This window comes from Mytilus edulis, chromosome 11 (genome assembly GCF_963676685.1).
Source record: "Mytilus edulis chromosome 11, xbMytEdul2.2, whole genome shotgun sequence".
NCBI lineage: Eukaryota > Metazoa > Mollusca > Bivalvia > Mytilida > Mytilidae > Mytilus > Mytilus edulis.
The window spans coordinates 61,620,849-61,641,923 of record NC_092354.1 but is presented as its reverse complement, the minus strand read 5'-3'; the positions used below and the strand labels follow the sequence as shown (position 1 = coordinate 61,641,923).

Genomic DNA, 21,075 nt, shown 5'->3' with positions numbered 1-21,075 from the left:
ACTTGCGAAAATTGAGTGCTGCTACATGTACGTCTAGTGATATTTATTTCATGCGTATTTAGAACAATAACAAATTAATAATTATTTGTCGTTGATAGGCTCTAGAAATTTGACCAACCTGCTTAAAGGACAAGAAATTTAAAATTTAAAAGCAAGGCGAAAGATGCCAAAGAGAGGTTGTCGTTTGTCTCTGTATATCATTTTTGATTTTCGTTTATTGTACAAAAGTCCTTTTTCTCATTGGAATGTCTATTGTCGATACGGGGTTTTTAAAGCTTGTGATTTGGTATGGGGTTTGCTTATTGTTTGACGACCGTACGATGACTTACAGTAATTATGGTCTAACTCATTTGGACTATTGTAGATTATTTTCTTCTTCTTTCCTTTTTGACAAATGTCAATGTAAAAAATCGAAAAACGAAAAAAGTAAAACATCAGTATATATAACACTAAAGACTGAGCAACACGAACCAAATAAAAAAAAGGTAGGATCTTAGGTGCTCCGGAAGGGCACACATAACCGGCTCCAAATGTAGCACACTTCGTATATCTAGATGATTATTATAACAATTATATTAATTGGGATGACATATAATAATATATTTGAAATAAGATATGTTCCAATATTATTCAAAGTTTGCATAGTAATTTCACTCAGTTCCAAAATATGTAACTCTTTTTGTGGAATTAATTGATTATAAGTGGCCATGCGTTCTGTGGGTGAATCAAAATCAAAACAACATTTTATTGTCAAATTGTATATGTTTATGAATAAACGGTACATGCGTACTCATATTAATGAGTTAAAAGTACAAGCCTATTAGGACATAAAGCACGGAAGTTAAGGACCACCGGGGCATTTGGTTAAACCACTTGTACTATTACGGACAGTAATGATCGGACAATGTCGGAGGGCTAATCTCTTTGTGTGAGATACACCGTTTAATCTGTGTCATTTAAGCGACGACTTTGTACATCATTCTAAGTGACATGAATGTTTAATGTGTAGTTAAGCTAGATGTAAATCTTCTGAATTCCCAAAAAATATAGCAATAATCAAATGAGGATAAAGTCACATAGATAAATATTTATGATCAATTGATTAATTTATCTTTATTCAATTTATTGAATTTTGATCAATAACAGGTTTAAATTGTGGAATTATTTTTCTTTGTTTTTCAATTCGTTTTGAACGAACTAGTTAAAATTTGGTCATAGAGTTTGTACATTTATTAATGCAATATTAAAGGTACCGTACTTTTAGCTCACACGTACAGTATGCATGGTCACAAAACTAATTCAATTTATATTATTGTTCTACATAATTTTTCAATGAGTTTCTTTCAATTTTCTAAAAGTATATCACACAATTTTATATTTTTTTATACACTACTTTTATTGTAATAGTATATACATTTCAAAAAATACTTGAAATCATTGAATTCGGTGAAATAAGCGTTCAGTTCCTTTTGTTCAGACTGTTTATGACGTCTTTTCAATGAATTCGCAGGTTGTTTACTTTTTGATAGCAAGTCAAGAGAAATTGATTTATATATTAGCTGTAATTGACCTTGAACTAGCTTTCAGTGACTACAAAAACTGTTTTGTATAAATGTTCCGTATCCATTGTTTTATGTTGTTTTGTGTGTCCTTCTGATCTGTTTAAGGAGATGTGAAATGAGTGCCAAAAATGACTAATGTAAAACCATTGAAACAGGATAAAACAACGGTCTAATGTATATATATGTATTAAAATAATATAACGAGAAACAAGAAACCCCTAAGAACCACACCAACAAACGACAACCACTGAACATCAGGTTCTAGTATGAAAAATCAAAGATGAATTTGGCTCTACGTTTAGTTGTTGTTTGGTCATTCAACTTTCTACCTGTTTCCGTTCGGATACAGCATTGGCTTTTAAATACAATGTATTCGGCTTTTGACGTTCCTGATGGAGGTAAATCCACAGTAGCACTTCGAACGAATGATATTAATAAAGTGTTGTTTTTAGCTTATTCTTTATTATCAATATTTTCGTATCATCATCTTCGTTGACTTTAGTGAATAGTGATGGCCTCTCCAATGGTACCAATTAATACCATCAGCACTTGAAGGATGGAATCCTGCCAGATATTTACCATTCAGATTTGAAAAATGACAATCTCTGTACCACCACGCACCTTTGAAACTAACTGCACAGTTTGATCCGGATTGGTCATTGTCCTTATCAAATGTAGAAAACCTCATACCATTATGATGTGTTAAGGAATCACCTGTCAGAGTAAAAATAACAAGGTTTTTAAAAGACTTTTTTAAATTGATAGTATATAAATAAAGGAACAAAAAAAAAAGCAGAAAAAATTATAAGCCATTGAAAATTTGGCAGGAAATCATTATATCTAGACTTTTCATTTATTTCATATTGTGGCACCCTTTTTCTTTAAAAATATTTGAAAAATAACAAGGATTTTATTGCATTTTTAATATAGCTTTTTAACGATGTGTAATAAAATTAGGAAAAGAAAAGTAGTGATTAGTGGGGAAAATATTTTAATGGCACTACATGGATTGAACTAGAGGATTCCGAATATATGGTAAAATATTCAAAACCAAGAGGAGCGAACATAATTTAGTAAAGATATCATAGGATTAAAAATAATGAAACTTATCTCAAATATATATAAATCCAGAAAATGATTTTGATGAGATGAAAGATGAATATATAATTGTAAAAAAGTAAATTCATTTATTGCAATGCTGTTAGCTTATGGGAGTTCGCTTCTCAGTTTCAAAGTAATTAACTTTTCAAATCACTAGTTTATATTGATTGGGGATTAATTAAGGAATCCAAATGCAAAAAAAAATATATAGGTCACCGTGCTTGATTTTGAGATATAAGCAATTGAAATTTTGGCAGGAAAATATTTTCTCTTGACTTTTCATAGCTTTATCACAAGTTGAAGTTCTCAAAAACTGTTAAAAAGTAAGTAAAATTTTATAAGACTTTTACAGAAGGCTTATCATTATACATGTAAAAGATGTACAAAAAGAAAAATGGGGGTCACCGGTCATATTTTTTCAAGGCAATCAAATGGATAAAACAAGAGGATTCCGAAAATCTGACAAAAAATCCAAAACATGACAAGCCAGCTTCCTTATGTTCATTCTAAGTGTTCACATGTTGCTACATGTAATGTATGCATACATAATTTTTAAAGAAATCAAGACAGAGCAAAAATACGAATTTAAAAAAAATATATATTTGCAATGTCTTGTTTTCTATTACTTTGTTAACACGTACATATAAGTTTGTACTTTTACATGTTCAGTAATAGTTATTCCACGAGGACGCGGTGTGTCAGTGTAAGATCACCCCGATGGCCGGAGGCCAGAGGCGCATTTTACACTGACACACCAAGTCCGAATGGGATAACTATTTTACATCCCAGCTGTTTTAGATTAGACTAAAAACCATTTACAATTAATAAAATCTAGTTTAGAACGCCACACAACCATTATAATATACTTTATATATTACTATATGATGTATACCCTTTATGACCCCCGAACACGATGAGTAGATTTCAAACAATGTCAACTCGCCCCACTGGCTAATCGGCTCACACTATATCGCCACTTTATAAAAAAAAAATCGCCCCACTCTTGTTTACCGACTCGCCCCACTTTTGAAAAAGTGTAAAATCAAATTGAACAATCAGTCTGACAACTCATTTATTAACGAAAAGGGCTTAAACCCCACTGAATAAAGGTCTGCCAACTCGCCCCACTTATTAAAATATCTTGCTTTCTTTAAGTATGTTTAATTACTGAAAGTTCGTAACCAGTCGTCCTTGTGTATTGATAGGTGTCGTGGGGTTTGTTTTGCTAAAGGTCTTGAGATCGAATCCCAGCATATACACTGGACTTTTCTACGTGAATTTTGATAGATAGTCTTCTCCGTATAATTACTTATAAGTTTTATAGTGGATTTGACAATCCCGCCAAAATGTTACAGAACAAAGGAAAGCATGCATAACAAAGAAACTCAAACTGGGATAATCTGGTGGCTGGGGTGTAAACGCAAAAAACTCTGACTCACAATTAATAATTTTCTTTATTCAATTCAATTCAATTCTTTATTAAGCAAATGTTTTACAACATATAGGTACATGTATAATCAATATATACTAAATATAGATTACAAAAATATACGATCATGACAAAACACAGAATGAAGTGTTTTAAAATATACAATTAACAAAAAGCTTTGTATTTGTTAAAATTTTGTCATTAAAAAAGAAATACACATGCAAATAAAGAATTTTGGGCATTCATTCATGACACAAAATGCAAAAATCAAAAAGCCCAGCAAAAGGCACTTAAAGTAAAATAACAGCGCTCTAATTGGTATTCTCAATTCTCTAAGTCAAACACTGATTAACATCCTCAGCCATTTTCTGAGCAATACATGGACCCTTTTAGAACATCGGTGTTCATTGGTTCATGTTACCTAATCTGAGGTTTGCAGTTCAAATAAATGAGTACAGTTGTTTTTCCCTAGCGTTCTTTGTAGCAAAGTTGTCATAGTTACAAATGTTTATGTAGAGTTGTTAAAATACACGACTGAGTTCAAGTACAATAGTTGTTTTGGAGCAGAGAGGGAACAAAAGCCAAATAAATACAGACAACAGTTTGACCAAGACAAATAAAGATTTCATATTATTTACAACATACCTGCATTTCCTGAGTAATTATACACTAGCAAACGATAGTCGTTTCCTTCATCGGCAATATTAAAAATGGAATATTCTGCATAGGTTGTGTTTCCATCAAAATCTTGTAATTCAATTCTAAGATCATGGTTGCCTGAGAAGTTATTTCATGGATATTATCATTTCCTACAAAAGATAATTCTTGACTATTTCTTTAAACATTCTTATTCTATTGCACGAATAAGTGATATTTTTCTGACTGTTATTGACGTCTGTACACTAATTCAATTGGATATTGGATGTGTTACAATGTATAATTGGTATTTTAGACTTAGATTCAATGTACATGAATTTATTATTAGTTATTTTTTTGGCTTCAAACTAGATGTAAGTAACTGCTGGTACTCTGAGATCTGAACTTAATGTCTGTTTTGTTGGGATGTATAAGTACCTGTCAACGTCCACTCTGTGTTTTTAAGATGTATTTCTATTTGTACACATCTGACGAGTTAATACTTTTACAACTGATTTTTATAGTTCTAATGTTGCGTTGTAACACAACTTCCCGGATTAGGGCAAGGATTGAGCGCTTAAAAACATGTTCAACCTTACTGCATTCTGTATATACATGTCTCACAGCTGTATCTCAGTGGTTGTCATTGGTTCACGTCTGTCATACTTGATTTTGTTAGTTGTTTTGTTATAAATTATGACGTTAGTTTTCTTACTTGAATTGTTATCCGCCTAAACAGTTTTTTTTCTCACTGTTGAAGGCCGTACGGTTGACAATACGGTATTGGTATGAAAATACGGCTATTATTTATATGGAATTTGTGTTGTTATTAAATTTTGAAATCATTTTAAAATAAGAAAATATCTCTCTCATGCAAAGCTCTGATTTGTCGTCCGGATTTGGCTATACTTTAGGTAAATGTATTCTAGGTATTAGATTTTTCAAATAGAATGTCCTCTAGCATCACTGAAGAGACATTTATTAGCGTAATGCGCATTTGGTGCCGGAACATTAGTACCCTTTATATTATTACAATAATTAAAAACTAAATATGATTATGGTTGAAATTTTAGTGTATGTTTGATATCGAGCTAGAATAAATGTTACCTTTTGATATGAGTATTACCTACCTAACCAATATTCACTGTTTACATCACCAAAACCGTCTTTGTAGGCTGACCATCCACGGTAGAAATCAATAAATCCGTTAATTCTTCTCTGTATAACCTATTTTTAAGGGACATTTATATGAATATTCAAAGTTATAAGTGCATGTAATAGTTACCCCATGTTTTAACTAAACGCTATATTCCAAATGGCGGTTCTTACGTTGCAGATTTGCCTGTCCTTTTAAATCTGTAATTTTTAGTGTAATTGAATGAATGAATCAATGAATATTTAATTTGCGAAAGCATAAATAATATGCTATGGCAATACATAAACAAGTATATACAATGTGACAAAACAACAGATAGCAGAGAAAAATACATAATATAATAATGGTACAATTAATTGATTAATTGGCTGGTAGTTTTTCCTTCTTTGTTTTTGTTGACATATTGTCTGTTATCGTTTAACTTTGTTTGATTGAACTTGTAAATATAGGGAGATGCTGTATGATTTCCACTGAGAAAAATATCAACAAAAGGTGGAATTATGTATTTATTTTCCATTTCGTTTTTGTTTAACGGAAAATGATACTAGTATATTATTAAGTGCTCGATTATATTGACGTAACACAAAGTTAAGTCCCGACAATCTATTGTAATTGATATTTTTGTTCCTTTGACTTTCAAAGTAAAGTAGATTTTAAATGATTCAGTTATGATTTATTAATGAAGGGGATTTGCTGTAGTACATGGTTTATTCATAGTGAGCAATGAGTTATCCACAGTAAAAAAAAAAAAACTACCATGAAAATATGGGTTTACTTAAATTCTAAATGTTTATGATACTTTCCCTAAATTTAATTACATCTTAAAGAGTGCTTTAAGAATCGCGACAATGTAGAGCATGACACATAGAAACAAGCAACAAACGAACGATACTCACTGTCCAACTTAAATTTTTAGTAGTCATATCGCAATATACAGGAGTCGCCCGTTGACCGTCTGGATAAATAGTATATACACCATCTGTTCTGTTTTTAATGTTTATGTCTGAACACTCTTGTGGAACTCTGGTGTCTGTAATGGAGATATGGATTAAAAAAAGTTATGCAATGTTATGTAAAAACTAAAGTCACTACCCAATTAATGATTAGTAGAAAATAACAAACTCTGTTCTACATATTCAAATAATATATAATTGCAGACAGAGTTTAAATTTCTATTCAAAAACCCCTTGAATATTGTGATCTAAACTTTTATCGATTAGTTTTAACCTACCTCCAATTGTTGAAGCTCAGGTAAAGAACAAAAAACCAGTGATGGTGCTATTCCTCAATCATATAATTGATGTTCCTATATGAATGCCTTGCTCATTTTATCATTCTACCATTTCCAGGCCAGGAGCCTGTTATTGAGTGGTTGTTGTTTGTTGTTGTTGATCATATGCATTGTTTGTATATTGTTTTGAACATTTTTTAACATATTCTATTGCACCACTGTCTCAGAATGGAGTTGAGCGCATGCTATCATGTTTAACAACGCCACAATCTGTTTGTGTTTGTCCCAAGTCAGGAGCCTATCATTAAGTGGTTGTCGTTTGTCGTGTGTAGATGCGTTACATATTTGACCTTCGTTCATTGTTTTGTGCATAAATAAGGCCGTTAATTAGTTTTCTCGTTTAAATTGTATTACATTTGTCAATTCCAGTCCTTAGTTATAAATATTAATATGAAAATGCAGAAAATTTACATTTTCTTAATCATCTTGATCTCATTATTTAATAATAAAAAAGCTTATGTAAACTTCTTTTTTTTTTGTTAACGACTGCTGAAAGCTATAGTTACGATGTACATGAAATATGCCACCTCAATGAAATTTCTTTTTAAACTTTACAAAACATAGCAGTCGTATTATAGAAGTTTGAAACAGCTATACCTACTATTTGGTTTTACATTTGAACATGTAATGTCCTGATTACACAATCTAGTATTATTACAGCAGCCGGAGCATATAATGTGATGACCTTCTGACCTTTTCCCAAAAATAGATCCAATCAGATGATTACATGTCTGCAAAATTTTCGTTATGAATTCCGAGGTCATGAATGTTAGAAACTTTTGAAACATTTATGTTTTTTATTTCATTTATAATACATTCATTTTTTTGCGCTGAGTAAGCTGAGTAAGCTAAATATTATCGATGATATGTGTATTACGAATTTTATCCGGATGTTTTTACTAATAGTGTAAAGTGCTCATAATATATTCCCTATAAAGAAAAGAAAAACAACATTCAAAATGCCAAATCTGCCGTTTGGAATATTTAATCATTTTATATATACAAATATCCTTCTACAAATGTACTAGAGATGTATACACATATGACTTCCCTCGTCCGGCTGTCAAGTAGAGGCTTAGCTAGCTATAAAACCAGGTTTAATCCACCATTTTCTACATAAGAAAATGCCTGTACCAAGTCAGGAATGTGACAGTTATAATTCATGCGTTTGATGTTTTTGAGCTTTTGATTTTGTCATTCATTTAGGGACCTTCCGTTTTGAATTTCCCTCGGAATTCAGTATTTTTGCGATTTAACCATTTTTAATGTCAGGACGGATTAACCTTTGGTTGTGAACATCCAAAATCATAACTTGTCCCTCCAGATTCAGTGGCGAACTTTTGTTTGTAACACACCTGCAATCAAATTAAAATCTATGAGTAATTATCAGCTATGCATATTCAGATTTACAAAATTCTGGTTGTGTATAAAATTTATATAAAAATATACAAAGACATACGAAATTATATTCCGAAAAACTTTCACTTTTAGCTCGGTTTACTTATTTGTCCAATGTTCTTTCATTTTATCAGTTATTCATTAATTTATTTTTTTAAGTCATCTGTAGTAAATATTTTATTTTGATAATTAACTTATCTATTAAGCATATTTTGTTGACTTTCATGTTTTAACATTTTTTTTAATTATCTTTGACGGTTGTTTTTATTTAACTATACAGATACCAGCTTAACACTGAATGTTTCGTTAACAATTTAACTATGTTTATATGTTGTAATAATTTGATGCACTTTCATACAAGTGAGAGATTTAGATAGCTATGAAAACAAGTTTAATCCACCATGTTTTACATTAGAAAATGCCTGTACCAAGTCAGGAATATGAATGTTCTTTTGATGTGTTTTAGCTTTTGATTTTGCCATTTGATAAAGGACTTTCCGTTTTGAATTTTGAGATCAGTATTTTTGTGATTTAATATTTTATACCTCGGTATTGTCACACACGATGTAATGTTGACAATCTTGTACAGTTTCTATATTACTACATGATAAACACTCCTGTCCTCCATCTACAAAATACTAGAAATGCATTATACATCTATAACAAAGGAGGATGCGGTATGATTTTCAATGTGACAACTGTCAATAAGAGACCAAATGACAAAGCAGTTAACAACTACACAGCCTTTACCGTGTGAATGTACAATAAACAACTCATGTAACGCAGAGTCATCTATAAAGTAACAGAATCATAAATAAGATACATGTAAATGTAAAACAGTTCAGACGTGAAAACTAAAGATATAATTTATATATACTACCATAAACGAAAATCAAGTATGATATACAACAACAAACGACATACACTTAGCCATAGACTCTTAACATGGCACAATCACGTACCGAATACGGAGAAGTTATCCATATTTACGAGCACTCAACCCTCCCCTAACATGGAGCAGTGGTGCAACAACACACTATATTCACTATAAAAATTAATCAAAAAGGGTTTAACCCACCCGATCGATACAAATTAGAAAACACAAGTAATACAAACACAGACGATTGCAGGGTATTTACACATCCCTTTAGGTGTAATACCACCAAATCATGGTACGTTATATCCGGTTGTATACGAAAATAGGTCGAAAAATATATTTCCTTGAGTTGGACAGTTGTAGGTAATTGATTCTACATTTTATTGCAGTAAAACATTTCTGTGTCATAAACGTATGTTATATGCTAGTAATTCAGTAGTTGGACTAGTTATAACTCTCGGTCACCGATGCTCATTATACAATCAATATGATGATAAAAATATTGATAAACACATAATAATTTGTTATTAATTACTAACTGCAACTCACCAGAAAGCATCAGTTGAACTACCAGCATCCCAAATATATGCAGGTATCGGTAGATATGAGTATCTACAAAAACTTATAATACACATCAACACACAAATATATATGTATATAATATTGGTACATACATGTGAAGCAGAGTTATTTTTGGCATGTTAATAATATTAATTTGTTCTTTGAAATTATTAATTAAAATAAAACCATAAAGTCACCAACATTTTTATCAAGTGTTTTTTTTTTTTTTTTTTTTTTTTTAAATCTTTTTGATTTGTATTTATCATGTTTATATTTAAGACACCCATTGTGAAATATTTCTCATTTATATTCATAGAGTCGATATTAAAATTCTCATCGAGTTAAGCCATTTCATTTGATATGTAATAGTGTGTCTTTCTATGGTGTAATATTATGATACTGTTTCATGTTATGATGTATCTTGGCGCCTGTTGAAACGTTTAAAACCTGCTGAATGTGTTTGCACCTGTCCTAAGCTCATAGCCTCTTGTTCCATGATTGCCGTTTGTTGATGTGGTTCAAAGGTGTTTCTCGTTTCTCATTTGCACTCATACCACATCTTCTTATTTCTATTGATTGGCTTCGCGTTATTTTGCTGTCAAGTTGAGTTTTTGTTTGTTCTTGTCGGAAATAATTTACCTGGAAAGTGAAGTGAGAAAATTCGTTTAAAGTTGATCTAATTGTTTCGACATTTCAATTGATAGATACCATAACTCTAAACTAGTTTTTTAACCTCCTTTCTTATTGGTAATGACTGACTGGTGCATCTTTATAATTGTATTGCGTGTCTAATTCCTGTTTACCAGAGAACACTTGCTACACAGATTAGTTGATATATTATTCTAATAATAAGCTTTGATGATGATTATTGTTAGCTTAACAAAAGTTGCAATTATTTTACGAATGTTTAGAACGACCGAAACTATGATATTCTTAGTTGGTTTATCCATCAAATAGAGACCCCTTTCCCACATATATTACACTATTGTTGCGACGAATAATTTAGTAACATAATACGTTCAATTAATATAACTCACCCATCATTTCAGTAACTTTTAGAGAACAATGCGTAGTTTTCCAATAGCACACAAGTTGATTGTATAATAATTTATGTCACATTTTGACAAGTCTGTTCAAGATAAGATAACATAGTAGCAATGTTTACGTTTCTTACGAATTAAAGTGTCAAATAAATTTCTACATGTGTGTAATTTATTTAAAAAAAAAAGATGTTTGGGAATATCAGCCTTAGCTTGAATACAAGGAAATAACCTTTAGGGGTAGTAGTCTCGGATTATCATTTCGCAAAAGAGGAAGTTCGTGGGTCTTTGAAGACCACCAATTAAGAGGAGATCTTTCTGTGGAACACTGAAATTCTGTCCTTGACTGATTGGTAGAAAATGTTTGTTATAAATATTTGTTCGATAGATGAAACAAAACAAGGGTTAAAAAATTAAAATAATGTTGAATGCACTTAATCTTTTTTCAATACAGGGTTGAATAATGGAGTCAGAGTAAGAAACTAGTGCGAATCTATCGTGTTTTGGTATGGCACAAACATTCTGCATGACCCAATGTTTTATTGTAGCAAACCATTTGGTTACATTTTAACTTTGATGAATGATTGATGAAAGCTTCTTATTTTTAAAGATGAACAAGGTATTAATCTGATTCGGAATATTTTTGTATTGAACAGTGTTGAAGTCAAAGGGAGATCCTTTTAATGAATTTCCAATCACTTAGATAAAATACCTGTATTTTTGTATCTTTTCAATTAAGATGCCAAATAAATGTCTCGATTCGTGTTATTTATTTTGAATAGGCAGATATTGAGACGAAATCAGTACTACAATGTAGCGCCTTGAATCTGCTTGTATGTCATTTTGTGCGAAATTTATCTATAGGCTGTCTTTTTCAATACTTCACTGTCATATCTTATGAAGTAAGAAAGATAACTGTCTTTCCCTTTCTTAAAATTATGCCAATTTAACAAGACATTTAAGTACCTATTTGATGGAAAGTAACTATATGTTTTATATGTTGAATCAGATCATTATTATAATAAAAGTTGAAACCCCGTAATGCTAAAATCATGCATAGATCTAAACGATAGAACATCTACATCGACAACATGCGGTAATGGTAGCCCTCACCTCAATTTCTCTGCTTTAACGTATATTAACCTTGGATTTTTTTTATATGGCTGGGACATTTTCACATATCTGGTTAAATTGGTAGGGTGTGAAGTATGATTCATTTCCAAACAATTAATCATATCAGCAATGTCTTTGTTCTAATCATTCCGTTTTTCACACAATTAGAGTTTAAAATTTAGATCTTTGCATACATTTATTTAAACCATGAGTGTGATATATAGTTCTATGGTCCAATGCTTTTTAAAGAAATTTCAGTTTTTAATCACTGAACGAAAATTTTGCGTTTTAGGGGTATCGACCTAGCTAACAGTCGAGTGTACACGCTCAAGTCTCAACGTTTTATTTTTTATGTTATTCATGTTGATTTTTGTGAAGATGTGGCATGATTGCCAATGAGGCAACTCTCCACTAGAGACCAAATGACACATACATTAACAACTATAGGTCATTGTAAGACCTTCAACAATGAGCAAAGCCTATACTGCATAGTCAGCTATAAAAGGGCCAGAAATGACAATGTAAAACAATTCAAAAGAGAAAACTAACGGCCTTATTTAAGTACAAAAAATGAACGATAAACAAATATATAACACATAAACAAATGACAAATACTGAATAACATAAAAGAATGTCAACTTCGTACTTTATTTGGCATTTTTAACTTTTTTTGGATTCGAGCGTCACTGATGAGTCTTGTAGACGAAACGCGCATCTGGCGTATACTAAATTTAGTCCTGGTATCTATGATGAGTTTATTTATGTGAAGATTGTACTACAATTATTACATTTACTAACATTATCAAATGAATGTTCTTTGAAATTATGGTCATATGAAGCCCTATTAGAAAACTCACATTGAATACGGTAACGTCGTTGGACATATTATACAAAAAACACAGCAGTGGGTTACCGTTTTTACCTATGGTATTGCCTTATGTATGTGTTATGAGTTTCGTTGTCCTTTTTGGTAAGTTTTGTCGATCCTCTTCAAGTTACAAAAAAACTGATCAGTCTCAACAGAAAACCCAGTAATATACTTTGCTTTAAATTCACCATTAAGTACTGAATATATGATTTCTTTTTTCTTGTAAAAACAGAGGATAATTGATGTTAAAACATTTTGGCAATCATCGAATTCTAACTTTTTTCTATTTTCAGGAAAGTATGTTAACGATTCATGAATGAAAATAGAATTCCGAAACGAGTGATTTCTATGATGATGTTATATAAGTTCGAAATCTATTGAAACCAAGTAATATACCTTATCATCTATTTAAATAATTAACTAAATATTAACAGACTTTATATACATCTTGGTTTTATAAGCACCTCAATGTTTAGGCAACTATTGGGATCTTTAAGGCCTGGAGTATTATTGAAGGAACATTATTTTGAATGGTAACTCGTTTGATGTTTGTAAGCTTTTGTTCTCGGATTTCAGTATTTTTTCCCCCATTTTTGTAGTAATTGTTTGCTATTGAATATTAAATGTAAGAGGATAATAAAATTAACTATACTTCAAAATTCTTTATTCGTCAATACTTTCGAATCATCATTTTGGTTGACTTCATTGAGTAGTATTCACCTTTCCAATGATACCAATCAATACCGTTAGCGTTTGAAGTGTGATGTCCCGCCAAATACTTTCCATTTAGATTTGAATAATGACATTTATTGTACCACCAAGCTCCACTGTACTTTACGGCACAATTATATTGACTAAACGGATCGTTCTCCTTATCAAACGTTGAAAACATCATACCGTTATGATACGAAAAAGAGTCACCTACAATTTGAGATAAGGTGACATTAATTTCCAATTCAATCATTGTATCGTCTCTATCAGAATATGAAGAAGGTTTTCTTTGTTTTTATAAATAAACGACAAAGACATTATTGAATTATTACAAAAAAAAAATTAAAAAAAAATTTGTGATATTAAGGGGTTTCATACACGTACCTCAGTTGAAAAACAAGTAAAACAATATTTTGACAACAATTCTCACTATTTCCAATATTGTTTGGTATCATCATGCTTCGTCCTCAATATATTTAGAAGGTACAAAACATAAAAAAATCAGATTTTAAATAATGTATATTTATTAAATATCCATGAGGTGAGTATTTTAATGATTTTCCTTTTAATTAGAAAAAAATGTTTTGTGCCATTATGATCAACGGAAATGCAATGTCAAATATTACATAATACAGTTAAGATTAGTCATTACCGCTCTTCAAATCTGACGATTTCTGTTGGTTTTGGTTTTTGATTTTTTTTGGCGTTTTAACGCCACTTATAAGCACCGCCTTTAGGGTATTTCGTAGCGGCTATTTTTTTTTTATAAGGGGAGAAAGTCGGTTTTCTCAGAGAAAACCATCGACTCGCGATAGGAAAACTGATAATCCTAGTCAATTAAGATTCAAACTCACAACCTTGATAGATACTGGCTAGTGATTACAGTAGTAACTACTTAAACATGTTAAACCACTCGGCCACTGTTGGAAGACATATTCCGTGACAGTCTATAAAACAGTTTCCGACAGAAACTCTCATTTGCAAAATTGTTTTTGGAATCACTTATCTAGAATTGAATAAAATCGTTCGAATCTAGGAAAATTAAACATTGATCAAGATATCAATACAGTTTTAATTTCATTTACCATTATCTCTTTTCTATTTTAATCATTATTATTTCACAGAAAAAAGTTTTTTATATCGATATAACTTTTCTAGTATTGTTTTTGTTTTACTTATTAGTATTTTCATAGTTCGTTAGATTTATTAGATATGTTATGTTTTAACTGTATATATATATAAACTTTATACTTAAACAAATATTTTTAACAGCAGGAGATTTTCGTAAACGTTTTACGTGAAGTAAACATTTAAAATAGTGTACCTTATATACATGTAAAAAATAGTATGTACACGTATAATTGAATATATGAATAACAATACGGTGTGTTTTGTCATTGTTTAAGACTGCAAGATGTTTACATCAAACACATATGGTATTTGATGGATCGCTGTCTGATTGTTGGCACTAATACGGATTTTTTTTTTTAAACAAAGAAGGTCCCATTTGGTTGTAACTTTCACAATAATCTACACAATTTGTTTTGTAAGATTTGTCCTTACTATGTTTGTCATTTGGTATTTGTTTGATTCTCTAATTATCGTTATATTACGTTAATTCCCGTATTGAATTTTCCTCAGAGTTCGATGTTCTTGTAATTTTACGTTTTTCTATTTGTAACTATTTGTTATTAGCTTACCAGCGTTACCCGAGTAGTTGTATACAAGAAGACGAAAGTTACTCTCTTCATCAGCAACGGCAAAAACTGTATATTCAGCATACCTTTTGTTTCCTTCAAAATCTTCTAATTCGATCCTGATTTCATGATTATTATGGGATGTTATCTCATGGATGTTAACATTACCTGTAAATTACAAAGTAAAAAAAAATATCATCAGTAAGGCGGCAGACATCAGGTACATATCTAAGAAAACACCACATTAACTCTGCATCTATCTTGAGAAAACGAAAATCAACTTTCATTTTGACAGGTGTTACCATATTGTATATATAAGTATATTATCTAATATGATTACAAAACGGAAAATTGGTCATATACTTGTTGCTTAAAATATTTCGGAAGATTTATTTATGGTCTCTATTAAAAGATTTGGTCTCTATTACATAATTCTCAATAAAGTCAACAGTAGTATACTGCTGTTCAAAAAGCATGAATCGGTTGAGAGTAACCAATTCGTGTTACAAACTAAAACCGAGGAAACACATCAACTATAAGAGGAAAAAAACACAGGAGCACTAAGAAATGCAACTTAAAATAAAAGACAATTCAATATTCAATATACATAGACACGACAACTGCCATATTCCAGCCATATTCCCCAGCTTTATTTAGCTATATTTATTTTTCTTATTCGAGGGTCATTCTTGGACGAAACATGTTTGGCGTATAAGGTATTGATCCTGATATCTATTATGAGTTTACTAAGTACAAGTGCGATTGATATCTTGCCTGTACCAAGTCAGGAATAGGATGGTTGGTATCCATTCGTTTGGTGTGTTTGAGCTTTTTGACGACAAAATTATCAAAATGTATTTGATGAATGTTTGTTTTATATTCGAATTAAATCGAAATAAGTTAAGACACTGAACAATTATATAAATCAGGATTTAACAGGGATAAGAACATTTGATAAGTTATGTTGGTAACCAAGAAACATGACATAGCTCTGCTGAAAGGACAAAGATTTATGGCTGAACATAGGGTCATATAGTTGGGCTACATCAGATCAAAGTACATAGATTTAAGGAAACGGCACAAATATGAGACCGGAAATAGATTTAACTGACATATATATGCATTTGTTAAATTATAGACTTGTGTGTCTATCGATAGCTGTCTTGGATTTCGTACTTCTTATGATGATGAAATCCCTGGCTTTTTAAGTAGTATACATGTGTCTAGAAGTAATTTTATAGGTTTATTTAAAACGGATTGATGTTTAAGTCTAATGACAGATGTCACATTTCTACCAAAACATTTGCATATTATGTGAACCATGTCTATTACTTGATCGACACGCTGAATATTAACATGCGAGATCACAAAGATAATCGAATTCTGTATGTGTTATTGTTTTATTATTTAACTATATGAAATATCTATAACACGTGCATTAAATATTAACCTTGAAATATTTGAAGTTACGAAATAACGGCCGATTCAAAACGTTTGTAAATGTTCAAGCTCTATAGTCATAATTGCTTGACATATTACTGATCATGTTATATTATAAAGAATCAATAATGGAATATACAAACTTTAAATATGCAGGTAATGCTGATCGTGTGGGAGAACTCTTTGTGTTAATATTGATAATCAAAAATTACATGCAGAAAACAAAATGCAATTGAAAATAATCTGCCATCCCTTAGCTTACTTTTGTCCTACCTAATTGAAGTAATAGGTCAAAGTTACAATTTACAAAAATGATATGCTTCGTTAAATTTGATTTTGATGTATATTTGAGAAATGAAATAAAAGTTCATTTTGTTCAATAGAGCATACTAAGTGAAGTCATACCTACCCAACCAATATTCACCACTAACATTACCAAACCCCTCTTTGTAGGCAGACCATCCGCGATAAAAATGGACAAATCCGTTAATTCTTCTTTGTATTACCTATATTTACATGAAATAATAAAAAAAAAGATATTAAACATGTGAAATAGATTGATAAACTATTGGTTGCAACAAACGAAGCTATCGTTAATTTTGACTTTCTTCGAGTATTACCGTTGGAGATATGAACTTTGCAAAACTTGTTTGTTTGATTTTGTATTGTCTTCTATTTGAGATGAAATTTCGTATGCTTTATGTTTAAGATTGGTTCATGAGAAATAAAAAAAAGAATCGAAGGTGACAAGAAATTTCAAATATTCTGTTCAAGGTACACATAATGTCTTTCGTTCCATTATACATCATGGATTAAAGGAAATCAGTCTTACTGTCCATCTGAAATTTGCAGTGGTCATATCGCAATAAACAGGTACAGCTCGTTTGCCGTCAGGATAGATAGTGTAAACACCGTCTGCTGGATTTGTCATTTCAATGTCGGAGCACTCTCGTGGAAGTTTTGTGACTGAAATGCAAAAAGTATTGATTCTTAATAGTTGATAATGTTTGCATCTTCTCTAGGTTAGAACAGTGAGGATCACTTTTAATAAAGTAAATTAAAACAGTTTCTTGTTAGGACAGCTTAGAAATTGAACAGTTATATTTCACATTCGTCACCAGTTATATATGGTATAGAACGTATTGCAAATAAATGGTTAGAATTGTCAAAACGTTTTTCGGATGTAACTGCAAAATTTGTACTTAAAATCTTACGAAAGTTTTTTTTCATTGGAGATTTAAGAGTAAATCCAAACTGTACGCATAATCTTTTACGTTGTTAGGACTATATACGGTACAAAAAGAAAACAACAGTCGACATATTTGAAAGTAAATAAACTTTAATTCATATCACATTTATCAATTTTAATCCAACTGATGCAACAAATTATAGTCCATAGTTTGTATGTCAAATTGACACTAGTATTACTAACAATGAATTGATACGTTTCGTTCTAGATAATATGTCCTTTGATATAGTCTTTATATTTTTAGGCACTCATTATCATGAGAAACAAATACACTTATGTGTTAATGTCTAAAGGTGTTAATGTTCCTCTCTTCTTAAAAAAAGAGAGGACAACATCATTCTTTTAAGCGTTAATCTTTAAGACAATGTAGCTTTTCTGGCAAGGAATGTATGCATCTAAATTGAATACTAGTATACTGTAATGTTGATGATCTTTTTTTTGTCAACTTTCAGATTTGTTGTGAATTGTATAGCTGATTAAAATAACATAGGATAAGAGAAATTCTAAACCACTATATAAAGGTTCTTTGTGAAAAAGAGGTTCTCCATAATATTCAATACAAAAGCATACTAGCCATTAGGTTTCGTGTTAGTGCACGGTATATCCTGGTTGCATAGCCTAGTATTATTACAGCAGGCAGTACATGTTAAGTGATGGCCCTCTGATCTTTTCCCAAAAATAGATCCAATCAGGTGATTAAATGTCTAAAATAATGTTGATTAATGTTCCATGCAAGACACATGTGAATGCTACATTTTGTTTATATTTCATATCAAAGCTAATGGGATTTGACAAATTCGTAAATTACTAGTTCAGAAATCATAGAAAAAAATGAAAACGTTATAACAATTACACGAAAGAAATTCAAATCCTATTTATCACTAATACCACATCTTCTTATATTTATGGCTGGTGATCATGAGGGAGACGAAGCGAAATGCGCTTCTGCTGGGGGAAAATAGTAGCCTTATTGAAATCCATTAAGTGAAGTATTATTGCCTGTTATTTCGTTGTTTGAAAGATAGATTGTGCAGTAAAATATGAAATCCTCACTGAAGTTTTCTTTGCTTCAATATATATTTTAACACTTACCGCAGGCACTGCACATCCAAAATCATACATGGATCCACCAGATTCTGTCATATATTTGTGTTTAAAACAGACCTGTAAAGAGCATAAAATCCGTATAAGATTATTGTAATAAGATTCTATATATTAAAAATTGAAAACTAGTTAAAGACACCATACAGTATTATTTTAGAAAATTTAAGATATGTACTCAAGATTTTGTTTATGTTTATTATGGGAAACTATCGAGATGTTACAAATAAATAATTATTTACTTCATTGTTTACTCATAAGTGAGAGTTTTATGGAGACTTCTTCTCTATACGATATTTGACGTCAAATATAGCATAATTTAAGGTACATTAATGGACATTTTGTAGTCAGCATGAAGCTAAACTGGTTATAAACCTAAATATAAATAAAAGGAGAATGAAATTAATATCGTTGAATTGGAAATAATGAAACCAACATCTAGAGGTCAAGATACGGTCATACAACATAACACTTTCAATATAATATCTCATACTCGGAAGATACAAATGAAGAAAAAACACAAACAACAGTCCACGGGACACAACAACAAGACTAAAAAAATAAGTATCTCTGTATTGTCACAAAATACGTAATGCTGACAATCTTGTACACTTTCTACATTACTGCATGACAAACACTGCTGGCCTGCATCTAAATGAACAATAAATAAAAGTCAAACAATGATTTGTTTTCTAGAAAATAATTGCAAGTACAGCTTTATTGAATAGACGTAGATCGACCTGTCAAATGAACTTTTCAAAAAAGGAACAATCATTACATTAACCAAGTCCGGAATATGACAGTTCATTACATTTACCAAGTCAGGAATATGACATATATGTAATTTGATTTTGCCATGTGATTATGGACTTTCCGAATTGATTTTCCTCTAAGTTCAGTATTTTTGTGATTTAACTTTTTAGCTTGTTCATATATAAAAATATATCAGTTGTAGTTCAAGCATAAACATGAAATTATAAAGTTAACATGAATGTAAAAGAGATGCTAAAGGTACCTGAGAGTCATCCAAACTCATAAGTCAAGAATAAACGTTGTCGGAACTGTGTATTACTCTCCTGATGTTTATTTTGTCATGGTTCCAGTTGACGTACATTATACAAATTAACGTATTCGCTTATCTTATTTAGCTGTTTGAAAAAGAAATTATGTATGTAGAGTATAATGATTTCTTTCTGTTTAATGAATTTAATAAATCCTACCAGACCAAAGATATGTATATCTAAACATCCATACTAGGCTGTCGTAAAACACCAAACATGAAAAAAAGATAGTAAAGTTCTACATTGCATGTGGCATAGCGAAGAAAACTAATTTTGACATGGTTTTATGGATAACAGTTTAAAGTTATTCATTTGAACTAATTTCTATAAGTAGACTTGAATCCTTCAAACGTTACTTGCCAGAAAGAGTAACCTGCAATAGTATCATCAAGATGTTAAGCCATCTTAACATATATCGATCTACAACATACATATACATGCTATAGTTTTGATTTGCATAATGTTTCAAACAAGGAATATTATTTTTACACGATTTCACTAAAAGCGTATATGCGTTGTAACTTATTATTTAGTTCATAGAATAGAACATAGATGATCATGATGCTCATCTGTATGAAAATATCAATAAAAACAAGATTAAGCTTGTTGCTCAATTGATATATCACGAATACATATTTTGTTCCGGTTTTTTGTTGACATTCTTCAAATGTAATGTATTATTCGTAACACCACGCTGTGTACAAGTCGGAATGATGGTATTCGATTAACGAATAGATTATTAAGAACAGACAGGTTGTTAGATTTAAAAGTTACAGAATGAGAC

At 30.8% G+C, this 21,075-nt stretch overlaps 2 protein-coding genes across 2 annotated transcripts; both read right to left on the bottom strand.

Moving 5' to 3' along the window:
• Positions 1 to 2,006: 2,006 nt before the first annotated feature.
• LOC139496018 (uncharacterized) lies at positions 2,007 to 10,052 on the bottom strand. The gene is made up of 8 exons (XM_071284457.1): positions 10,000 to 10,052; positions 9,119 to 9,201; positions 8,459 to 8,530; positions 7,777 to 7,906; positions 6,781 to 6,914; positions 5,859 to 5,955; positions 4,738 to 4,901; positions 2,007 to 2,276 (listed from the first exon to the last, which is right to left on the bottom strand). The coding sequence occupies exons 1-7, from the start codon at positions 10,025 to 10,027 to the stop codon at positions 4,762 to 4,764; spliced, it is 684 nt and encodes a 227-aa protein (XP_071140558.1). The 5' UTR covers positions 10,028 to 10,052; the 3' UTR covers positions 2,007 to 2,276; positions 4,738 to 4,761.
• A 3,627-nt stretch (positions 10,053 to 13,679) lies between these two features.
• Positions 13,680 to 17,988, bottom strand: LOC139496019 (microfibril-associated glycoprotein 4-like). Its single transcript, XM_071284458.1, has 4 exons — positions 17,713 to 17,988; positions 17,290 to 17,386; positions 15,444 to 15,608; positions 13,680 to 13,953 (listed from the first exon to the last, which is right to left on the bottom strand). Exons 1-4 carry the CDS (start codon positions 17,809 to 17,811, stop codon positions 13,703 to 13,705), a joined length of 612 nt encoding a protein of 203 aa, XP_071140559.1. The 5' UTR covers positions 17,812 to 17,988; the 3' UTR covers positions 13,680 to 13,702.
• Positions 17,989 to 21,075: the final 3,087 nt, after the last annotated feature.

Excerpts from the sequence above, each read along its gene's own strand:
- LOC139496018 (XM_071284457.1), bottom strand. The coding sequence starts at position 10,027 with ATGCTGGTAGTTCAACTGATGCTTTCTG. Across the intron at positions 7,907-8,458 it reads TTGGATGTTCACAACCAAAG|ACATGTAATCATCTGATTGG; the intron begins GTTAATCCGTCC and ends AAAATTTTGCAG. Across the intron at positions 5,956-6,780 it reads CTAAAAATTTAAGTTGGACA|GTTATACAGAGAAGAATTAA; the intron begins GTGAGTATCGTT and ends CCTTAAAAATAG.
- LOC139496019 (XM_071284458.1), bottom strand. The coding sequence starts at position 17,811 with ATGACAAATCCAGCAGACGGTGTTTACACTATCTATCCTGACGGCAAA. Across the intron at positions 15,609-17,289 it reads TAGTGGTGAATATTGGTTGG|GTAATGTTAACATCCATGAG; the intron begins GTAGGTATGACT and ends TGTAATTTACAG. Across the intron at positions 13,954-15,443 it reads CAACTACTCGGGTAACGCTG|GTGACTCTTTTTCGTATCAT; the intron begins GTAAGCTAATAA and ends CTCAAATTGTAG.